The sequence below is a fragment of the Nomia melanderi genome, chromosome 14 (genome assembly GCF_051020985.1).
Source record: "Nomia melanderi isolate GNS246 chromosome 14, iyNomMela1, whole genome shotgun sequence".
Lineage (NCBI taxonomy): Eukaryota > Metazoa > Arthropoda > Insecta > Hymenoptera > Halictidae > Nomia > Nomia melanderi.
The window spans coordinates 13,803,670-13,814,779 of NC_135012.1; the positions used below are offsets into that span (position 1 = coordinate 13,803,670).

The 11,110-nt window shown below is 45.6% G+C and overlaps 2 protein-coding genes across 3 annotated transcripts; one reads left to right on the forward strand and one right to left on the reverse strand.

Moving 5' to 3' along the window:
* Positions 1 to 1,385: 1,385 nt before the first annotated feature.
* On the forward strand, positions 1,386 to 5,942 carry Ire1 (serine/threonine-protein kinase/endoribonuclease Ire1). The gene is made up of 13 exons (XM_031990081.2): positions 1,386 to 1,535; positions 1,639 to 1,756; positions 1,822 to 1,867; positions 1,963 to 2,342; positions 2,437 to 2,656; positions 2,759 to 2,997; positions 3,073 to 3,422; positions 3,554 to 3,720; positions 3,847 to 4,133; positions 4,217 to 4,513; positions 4,585 to 4,760; positions 4,896 to 5,087; positions 5,207 to 5,942. The coding sequence occupies exons 1-13, from the start codon at positions 1,422 to 1,424 to the stop codon at positions 5,600 to 5,602; spliced, it is 2,982 nt and encodes a 993-aa protein (XP_031845941.1). The 5' UTR covers positions 1,386 to 1,421; the 3' UTR covers positions 5,603 to 5,942.
* Positions 5,867 to 11,110, reverse strand: LOC116432757 (putative inorganic phosphate cotransporter). 2 transcript variants are annotated; one of them, XM_031990084.2, is made up of 5 exons: positions 10,966 to 11,110; positions 10,781 to 10,840; positions 7,991 to 8,223; positions 6,926 to 7,823; positions 5,867 to 6,819 (listed from the first exon to the last, which is right to left on the reverse strand). In XM_031990084.2, exons 2-5 carry the CDS (start codon positions 10,803 to 10,805, stop codon positions 6,458 to 6,460), a joined length of 1,518 nt encoding a protein of 505 aa, XP_031845944.1. In that variant the 5' UTR covers positions 10,806 to 10,840; positions 10,966 to 11,110; the 3' UTR covers positions 5,867 to 6,457. The 2 variants fall into 2 exon arrangements, with proteins under 2 accessions (XP_031845944.1, XP_031845945.1); XM_031990085.2 differs by having other exon boundaries at positions 10,949 to 11,098.

The window sequence follows — 11,110 nt, forward strand, 5'->3', positions numbered from 1 at the left end:
CGTGATCGAAGTATAACCTTCATGTCGTATCTTCATGCGTGTCCAACTGTACCGGCGACAATGAACATAAGTACTACGTTAATACAACCTTCGTAAAAACGGTATTGTTTCTCTACTTCTGCGTGCTAAAATGCTAACGATGAACGCTTTTTCTCCAATTCGCATGAATTGTCAAAACCGCGACTTGACGTAATAGCGAAAAAGGTCGACTCATTTCTTATTGAAATACCTATGTAGGTGCATACATTTTTTACATTACATTATTACGCATAAGTACGTAGATACTTGCGTACTCTCGAGTAAGTACTTACTTGAATTTACATCGTGAAAACTGACTCGATTACAGTGTACATGGATGTGCCGCCTTAAAGTTCAATTTAAAACTATTTATATATCCTCCGCTTCTGTCGCTCCTCGTCAACATCAAGTGTTTACGTATTTCGCAACACGGAAATATAAGGCCGAATAAAGTGCAAACGTATGTTTGTGTATAGTGTTTTTTAAACAATTCTTCTCGAAAAGAGAAGATTTTCGGTGAAATTGTTCATGTAAAAATGTGAACCGAAGGAAGGAAAGGTCAGCATCGATGTATCGCTGCGATCGTACGCGGTATGACAGTTTGCAGACAAACGAATAAACGTCGTATGCACACCACGTACCTACTTATTCATGTAACATTTCTATCCCGTTTACAATGTCTCTCTGGATATTTTTTTTGTATACGAATAGATGATGCACTGTCGCGCGCGAACATACTTGAGCCACGTGTCCATGACGTTATCGTTGTCCTTTGAATTCATGCGCGATATTGTTCGAACACCTTCAGGGAATAATGTATTGAAAGATATTTATATTTTTTAAATCAGCATTTGCAAAATGCACCGAAAACGGATTAATAAAATTTGAAAGGATCTTGAATTTTCTAGGCGCATGATACGTGCGTGAGAAAGTGCAATGTTGTTATGAAAGACACGTACCATGTGACGTATCATTTTCCGATGATTATCATCTTCTTTCGTTACTGTGACGAATAATGACAATGACAGTGAAACAGGAAACGATACGTTCCTCCAATTTGTGGAATAAATATTATGAAAAGAACAATTATTTAACGCCAATCAGCGTGTCGCAATCTCGCTAAATATCACGGAAGCAACAATGGATATAAGAGAAAAGATTTCTTTCAACTATATCACGTTATTCTATTTATGGACTTAATTTGACAGAGGTTTTATAGAAGGCACCAAAGGATTGTTGGGAAAGCGATTTCCAACGAAATGAGAATTCGATGCATTAAATGTTGCACAAAAGGTGACAAGCTTTTGCAATTCTTTTGTTCTACAAATGAAATTTCTTTCATTCTCCAAGGAGAATAGAATTTTGTCCAACCAAGAACCTACCGGTAAACTGTTTTACGAACGATGCGACTCATACCTTTTGCACTGTTTCTCTTTATCATTGAAACGCTTTTCTTTATTACCGATTCGATGGAACGATCCGACGAGTCTGATTGTTTGGAATCCTTTAAGCAAGAGGTACGGTAATATCGAACTTGATTTGTGTGACGTTAAAGCGAGGACTGTTTTGTAAAACTAAGAGTATGATAACTGTATTGTTATTGTTACGGTACGAATGCAGAGAAATACAGAACTGGTGCCAGAAGAGGATGAACCACTTTTGATATTTTCCACATTGGACGGTTTTCTTGTAGGTGTAGAGCAACGATCGGGACATATACTTTGGCGACAGAGCGACGGTAATCTTGATACATACAAAGTAATCGGGCAAGTATCGTAACTGTGTCGAAATATTCTGTTGCAGAGCCGATCGTCAAAGTACCAATCGATATCTCAAGAGCTTCCACCACGTACGTAGGCAATTGTCGGTTCAAATATATTGTATAGTTTCCTCCGATGTTTTTATCTCTCTTTCTCTCTCTCTCTTTCTCTCTCTGTCTCGCAGACCAATGTTTTTACCGGATCCAAAAGACGGCTCCTTGTACATATTCGGTGCAGAAACTGAAGCTTTGAAGAAATTACCATTCACTATTCCTCAGCTTGTAGCGAATAGTCCTTGTCGTAGCAGCGACGGAATATTATATACGGGTAGAAAGGTAGACACGTGGTTCAGCGTCGATCCTCGAACCGGACAAAGGGAGCAGCTGCTAGGATTCGACAAAGTTAAAAACACATGTCCTGTAGAGATGCAGGATAGTGTGTTCGTGGGGCGTACAGAATACAATATTATAATGGTGGACAGCAAACGAAAAAACAGAAAATGGAATGTCACGTTCTACGACTACTCTGCCGCAAAGATGGAACCCGAGGGAACAGAGAATTATGGTCGGTCACGATTGCTTTTGTAATTGAGATGTGGATATAATGTATTGTAGAATGAATTAGATACGAGATATGCAAGTACACCGTTCCATTGTAGATTTAGTTCATTTTACAACAAGTTCGACTGGACGTATCGTCACCGTGGATAGAAGATTGGGAATTGTTCTTTGGGAATTGGATGTACAAAGTCCGGTAATAGCGCTATACATAGTGAGAAAAGATGGTTTGCTCACAGTTCCTTTTACCAGTGTCGCGGATGGTACATTGGACCTTCTGTTGAAACGTTTTGCAAGCAAACCAAGCGACATTCAGTTGTTGTAAGCCGTCTCTTTATTTTGCTTTTTCTTGTTTTCACTCAAGTTATCGACGACGCTCGCTCTCCGTAGAACAATCGGACTTGTTGTTTTTTCTTCTTCTAGTCCAACATTGTACATTGGCCAACATAGACACGGACTGTATGCTCTGCCATCGTTCGTCGACTCAACAACAGCCACGATATCGAGTAATATTGGACAGTTGTTGTTAGAGGGTCCGTTGCCGGTTTCGCAGTCTGGAAAGGTTAACAATACCGTTCCAGTATCGACTGGAAATCATACCTACGTGGACAGCAATACCGAGAGTGTCGTCCAGACAGAATATCAAACAGTTATCGCGCTAGGTAATCACAGTTGAAAGGACGCGTATGTACGGTACATGGCGGCAATAATTCATTTCATTGATTTCATCGGAATAGGACATTACGAGATACCAGCAGAATACGAGTTGCAAGATCAACACCCTCTTCAGATTACCGGTCGATCCGATCCTGTGATCGAAACGTTACCGTCCTCCGCAGGATACCCGAATTCAACCAAAGAGTCGTTACTGTCGTTTGACTTTCATACCGACGGTGGATCCAGCGAAAGCGAAAGTGACACGCGTTGGCACGAAATCGTACGGCACGCGTACATTGCGATAAGAAGCTGGTTTTATCAGCAAGAGAATAAAGGTCTAAAATTGGCATTGATCGTGTTGCTGGGATGCGTTTTGGCAATGTTTTGCTACCTAAACGCACGATTTAAAGAGTTCCAACAACTCTCACAGGTACTCGTGCAATTGTGTCGTGTAATTTGACTTTGTCATTTCCGCTCTCCAAGACTCTGTTACGATTCGCTTCTGTACATATGTTTTCAAATTACGGCCATGTACCTAAGAAATCAGTTTGTTAATGATAGGGCTCTCGAGAAAGCAGTCGCACGAGCAACGATTACTACCATGGGATACGATCGAATGCGCTCGCGGTACCGGAAGACATGGGCGAAGGAGTGGTAAAAGTTGGGAAGATTACATTCGATACCGGTCAAGTGTTGGGTAAAGGATGCGAGGGAACTTTTGTGTACAGGTACTCGCAAGCAAATATGCTCGTGAAATTTCTTCCCTCTTTCTCCGTCGTTTTTATTCGTCCTCTTCTTACGAGATTCTCTTGACTCGCGTGTAAGAGTTGTACGGTGCTTTACGTTGATTTTAGGGGGGAATTTGATGGCCGTTCCGTAGCGGTGAAACGTTTATTACCGGACTGTTTTACATTCGCTGACCGCGAAGTAGCACTGCTCCGGGAATCGGACGCGCACGCAAACGTTGTACGGTACTTTTGTACCGAGCAAGATCGAATGTTTCGATACATTGCGTTGGAGTTGGCCGAGGCAACTTTGCAAGATTACGTCGCGGGACTGTACGACAGAGGAAAGATATCCGCGAAAAGCATTCTACGACAGGCCACGTCCGGATTAGCTCACCTGCATTGCCTCGACATCGGTGAGGTATTTGTTCTTGACGGGTGTAGAAATCTCGCGTCCGGACACGAAGGCGTTGTCATCCATGATTTTCGATCTGCACAGTACACAGGGACATCAAACCGCACAACGTACTGTTATCCGCACCGGGGCCACGGGGAGAAGTTCGAGCGATGATATCCGATTTTGGATTGTGCAAGAAACTCCAACTGGGCCGTGTATCTTTCTCGCGTAGATCCGGTATAACCGGCACCGACGGTTGGATAGCGCCAGAAATATTAAACGGAAACAGAACGACGTGTGCCGTAGACATCTTTTCTCTTGGCTGTGTATTCTATTACGTCCTCTCCGGTGGGAAACATCCGTTCGGAGATTCGTTGCGACGACAAGCCAATATTCTGTGTAAGACATTGTCACGACTGGTAAAGACGCTTTCTAATCCTCAACGATGAACGTATCCGATGTTATCGCAGGCGGCGAGAGCGACTTGACAGCCCTTCGCGAAGAAATTTCCGAAAGCGACAAGGAACTTGCGTTGGTGCTGATAAAGGCTATGATCGCCAACGACCCGTCGGAACGACCTCCGGTAACGGCTATCCACGAACATCCCATATTTTGGGAACCCTCGCGGATACTCGCATTCTTTCAGGTATTTCCTTCCTTTCGATCGATCGATGTGTCGCGATCGTTGCACGATAAATACGATAGATTGCCAGGTCCGAATGTTGTTTCTGAAATTTCTTTGTTTCTTTTGTTTTCTTGGAAACGTCATCTATGATGTCAGGATGTAAGCGATCGAGTGGAAAAGGAACAGAGCGACAGTGCAGCTTTGATCGCATTAGAAACCGACAATCTCCGAATCGTACACGGCGATTGGAGATTATTCATCGACGTGGAAGTTGCAGCCGATCTTCGAAGATATAGAAGCTACCGCGGAGACAGTGTTCGAGATCTTTTGAGAGCGTTGAGAAACAAGGTAGATTATAGATTTAACGTCGTAAAACGTAATTGTGTGCGACACTTTGACGACGCGAATGATCTACCCGCCCTACCGTGCATAGAATCTGTTTACGTTTCAAGCACGATTTCTTTTAGAAACATCACTACAGAGAATTGAGCCTGGCCGCTCAGGAAAACCTCGGAGATGTTCCGGACAAATTCACCGACTATTGGCTTTCCAGATTCCCCTGTTTGCTGCTGCACGTGTGGTGTGCCATGCAAGCGTTTCGCGACGAGCCAACTTTTCGAGACTACTATCACATCGATTACAAGTTTGCGAATCATATTCATAACGTAGAATCTGCTGGAGACACGAAAACCCAGCCGTATCTTACGAGTCATGCGATACCAACTACTACTCCTTGGAGGGTACGGGGCGATAACATCGATTGGAGTCCAAACAGAACAAGATATCGCGGACACCGAAGGAAACAGGAGAAGAAGAAAATGGAAATACCACTCGTTTGGACTGTACCGTCGTCGTCGAGTTAACGAGTTATTCGTCGTTCCCCTTTTTCTTTCTTTCTAATTTCTTTTCCCTATTTTTCTTCTCATTTCGGACTGACTTTTCTCTTGTTCGGAGAGAAAAACAACACACATGGTACGAAACGTGATCGGAACATGGAAACTCGACCGCGAATTTCGACCGCGAATTTCGACCGCGAATTTCGACCGCGAATTTCGAGTGGAGATAGTCCTAAACGCGATGCGGGAAATTCAGAATACTTGTAAATAATAAGCTAAAGTGATTAGGAATATTTGTGAAATATCGCATTTTACTATAAATATACAGGCGCAATAAATCGGAACGTTGATACTCTTCTAAGTACGATTTCGCCCAAAGATCACTTGGTCGTGCGCGTCTACGCGTACATCTGTAGACATCGGGAGTGTGCTACGAACCTACTTAGAAGGAAAAGAAATGATTCGCGGTAACATAGTTTCATCAGGTACAAGAGACACGGTGATTAAGCGAAAACTTGCCGATACAACGGTCCCGAATAACGTATCCTTTGGAGCACGCACGCGTTACTCTCCTATTCGCAATCGTTTCACGTTTCGTTATGATTCCATGTTATATTCCGGGAGCACACGAAGGTCTGGACTAGACGAAAACGAGGAAGAATAGCTGCGGCGGATAATATGATACACGCATACATACAACACGGGGAAATACTGTTAGTGCTAAGTACGGTTTTTACACGGAACGAACGGTTACTCTCTTCCGAGGATTGTTTCGTTTACTCGAGGCCGCACACAGAGACACGATTGCGCGTGACGCGTGGCAAGGAAGAGCGCCGAGGAAGCCGTTCCATCGTAAAGGTAGAAATTTCCATTGAATTTACATTATATTCGCGCGTCTCCTTTAACGAAGGGTATTCTCCAATTTTTCGTCCATTTCATTTCGAACTTTTGCTCGTTCCCCTTCCCTTCCCTTTCCTTTCTGAGGAATTCAGGGTCATTCCAGTACTGAACCTCGCCGCTCGCGTACAGCACGAAAATAATATTTGTCAGGATAAACACGACAAGGACGATCCAAAAGACGAGTCTCCATTCGTGGTAGGTGTCGTTCGGAGCCAACAGGGCGACGATGTGCGGCGTGAGGATACCGGTGAAAGCGCCTATTCCATTCACGAGAGCCATCAATGTGCCAGAGTAATTGGGACTGAGATCGAGCGCGTTAACCTTCATTCCTGGATAAAAGGTGCCTGGAAAATGGAAAAAGAACGAGAGCAGTGCGCCGGGCCGATCGATCAACAGTGTCGAGGAGGCGATCACAAGACCGGGGAGAAAAGAAAGATCGTCTGTACATACCCATCAGAGTGGTGCCGAGGGTGAACATTACGACGACGACTGTTCTGTCGCATTCCGCGTAGGAGGCGGCGATGATAAACACTCCGGGGCCGAGCGATGCGATCGTGGTGCCCAGTTTGCGTACGTTGGTACGCGACATCACGCCGTTCGTGATCATCCAATCGGCTAGACAAGACGTGATTACGCTGCAAATCCACATTGTGAGATAGGGCAAGGCGGAGAGCAGCCCGTTGCTCTTGATCGAGTATTTGAGCACACTGCTCATGTACTTGGGAAGATCGTTGACCAAAGTGAAGAAACCCCAGTCGTGGCCAACCTGGGCTGCTATCAATGCCCAAAGTGGTACGGATCGGATAATGTGCCTCCATGGGACCGACGGTGGCTTTTTATGCGTATGCGCGTGCATTTTCTCGCTCAAAAAGTTCTTCTCCTTCTGGGAGATGAACGGATGCGTGTCCGGATTATTGTAGCACGTTACCAGCCATATCAGAAACCAGAGTACTCCGATGCTACCGAACACGTAAAACACAGCTGGCCAGCCCATCGGTGAGTAGTAAAGAATCAGTCCGGACAATGAGTTCGCGATTACCGTACCGAGCTGAGCACCCGCGAATACCAACGAGCCGATCACGGATCTTTCTTCCGGCGGTGTCCACTGCGCGAGCATCGCGTTCAATGCCGGAAAAGTGGTACCCTCGCACAGACCCATTAGTACGCGAAGAACAATTAGACCCGTTGCTTCTCCATACTCTACCACCACCGGCGTGAGCAGCGTGAACAAGGCGGTCGCCAGAATTCCTAGGCCGAGGGCGTGTTTCCCACCGAATTTCTCGGACAGCATGCCACCCGGTATATGCGTGATCACGTATCCCCAGTAGAACGATGACAATATCGTGCCCTGGCCAAACGAAACATAAAGACTAATCAAATTCGAAACTAGCAACCTCTCGTCGACGCGTCGAATGCCGCGCCGCGGTATTAAACTACGGCAATCCGATTTGGTTGGCATTCAGCGTGTCAACGGAAACATTCCACGGGGTGGGGACGCGCGAAATGTTGCTTTACCTGGGTCACAGCGTCCCAGTCGTAGAGCTTCGCATCGGACGGGATTGTTCGGTTGGGATGCGATCGCTCGTCGTCAAACTTATCGCACGTGTGATCAGCAGATTCGTGCGCTGCATCCGCCGGTTGCACCATCTCGGTGATCGTGATCGAGAGGCAAACTCTCATCGCGTAAGCGTTCAACAACGCCAAAAATCCCATTATCGCAAACACCCATCGTTGCGGTATCCTATTGCCTAGGTGAGAAACGGGTATGCCGTTTATTGGTAATTGTATCGACGAGTAGAGGCCCGTGCGCCAGGCATCGCGCAACCCCGCCACCACTTGTATCGCGGACGCAAAGAAGAAAGCCCGAGGTCAACGGCGCGGAAGGAATGACGATTAGCAGAGCCTTTCCCTATTGGCAGCTGTCTAACGAACCGTACGCGAACCTATCTAGGTAAAGGTCAGATTCCTTGCACGTAACAGTGTGACTCGGGTGCAACGTGATTTCGATTTTGACTTTGATTTTGATTTCGACTCGGATTTCGGCTCGCGTCCTCCGGAAAGGTAAACTCTCGAGCGATAGAGTTCTCGGTACCGCGCGCACTAGACCGAACCCGATCGATTCGCGATCCGATCGCGAGCTAGGAAAACAGAGCTGGTCAAAGAAGACAAATTTTGGTAACGATCCTTGAGACGTAAAGGTCGCGTGTATCGGATAAGACCTCGAAATGATAATTCGTGACGCGAATGTAAATAGTTATCGAGGAACGGGGGACAGCCGAACGAAACGTGTGTTTCGTAAACGTCGAGCGCGGCTCACGGAGGCGCGCAAAACATGCATCCGAAACTTTGTTTCGAACACAACGATAATCGTGGTGTCGACTCGCGGGATGCGCTTGGACTCGAATCGGATCAACTTCTATCGGACACTGGAACGACCGTGGGAGCTAAAGTTTTCTAGCGGTAAACGAAACGGTCGAGCGACTCGAAATCGGTGTTACTCGACTAGGTCGAATCGCCGGATAAAGGGGTCATGTTGCAAACAGGGAAAACGAAGAAGAAACGAGAACCAGCGAGAATAAAGGAGGAAAAGGACGAGGAATGGAGAGGAATAAAAAGGAAAAAGGAAAAGTTGAACGCACGGTGAAAATATGTGCGACACGATATGTCATTGCTGCAAACTTATCACACTTGTCGTTTCATCGCATAACACTTAAATTTCAACTCCTCTAAGAAATTAGGTTGAAGGTACGCGGCGTTCGAGTGGGACGAGCATCGATATTCTCATCCATTATCATGGGACACGAGTGCGCGGCGGCTCTCGTCTTAAGGGATTCAGAGATCCTACTATAGAAACCGATTAAACGATTAAACGATTAAACGATTAAACGATTAAACGATTAAACGATTCAACGATTAAACGACTTCGACGGTGGAAACTGCTCGTATCGAAAAAGAGAGAGAACCCACGGAACGGACGTTCGAGGCGGGGACACGTGCATCTTCCCTCCGGCTATTCGATCGTATCACCGGCAATTTAGTGAACGCATACGTTTTTCACGTCTCTCGAACAAGCACCGGTATGACACGCAGCATCAGCAAGTTTATCTTATCTATAGACGATGTACGGGAAACCCAAAGAGGAGAAACCAAAAATTGTTCGAAGAAAATACTTTGGTTCGATTGAACTGATTACATCGGCAGGCGGCCGAGTCGTTGATTCGTTGCAAAGATAAGGAGAAACTGATGTTTAACTTGCGCCGATATTCATAGGTACTCGGAGACAGTCTTAATTCTTATAATCTTGGCTTACGGCTCGAGGCTCGAGGCTCGCGGCTTACGATTACGAGCCACGAGTTGTTGCTTCTCCTCCTTTCAACGAATCGCGTTCGTCTCGCAGCTGCAACGATAACGTTCCCCAAAGATCCCATCGGTACTATTTTTCGCGTTTCGATGATATTTTATATTCAATTTTCGTCGCGTCGGCGAGAAACGGCGAGAAACGGCGAGAAACGGCGAGGGACAACTCGAAAACATTGAAACTCTCCGCTGGCGAGCAACGCGCGTACCGTTCCGATAACGGTCAGATTATTGAAAAGAATAAAGATCGAGAGTAGCAGCAGATGTTCCCGGCCTCGTTCTACTCGGACCGTTTACACAGTATTTTTCTGTCATAAAATTGAAAGATATCGAATCTTGTTTTTCACGATTCATCGACACCACGGCCACGATTATGATGGTCTAGTCGAGTATACCTAGTACGGTATGGACAGAAATAAATGATATTATTCAAATTACGAAAGCCGTGAACTTGGGAAACTCGAAGCCGGTGTGTGATACGTATCGGTGCATGATTTAAGTTCCGTCATTATTTACAATGCAAACAACCATCGAGGGACGGCCTCGATCCGAACGCGATGGGAATATTAATTTTTCACAGTACATCTCGCATTCGCGTTTCCGTTAATTCGTTGCTCGCGTCGATGCTTTTATTTTTTCATAATCGACAAGCCCGACTGTAGGGCGCCGCAGTGCGTGGAAGAATCGTGTTGGTTCGATCACCTATTAAAAACATTGCAATCGCAATCGCAATCGCAATCCTAATCGCAATCCTAATCGCAATCCTAATCGCAATCCTAATCGCAATCCTAATCCCATCGAGTCGCGTTTCACGCGAAAGCGGAGCTCTCGGAAAGAACGGATACAACGATCGAGATGAATAAACTGTCCGAGATCGAACAAGACACGTTTCACGGAAACAAGCCAACAACGATGTCTAGAAGGTACGAGTTTGCATCCAATACTTACAGCACAGTTTCCAACTGGATATCATTCTTTGTCAAATCTGTCGCTCGAAAACTGGCAAACCTTGGAATAAAACAGAAGATGTATGTACATACGCAATGCGTGCAACTGGTAATCCAGAGTGGTGAAATCGGTGTTCGGACGATATCCAAACTTGAACGAAATACCTACGCGGGCAGCCTTTTTACCTCTGAATCTTCCAAGGTCGAGAATTCAGCGGTGAATCGAGCACAATCTTCGATTCACTTTGATTCTATCTATACGAATAGAAACGAAACGGTAGTAGACGGTCGATCGTGCACACACCTCGATCACATGTTGCGAGTAACTGAA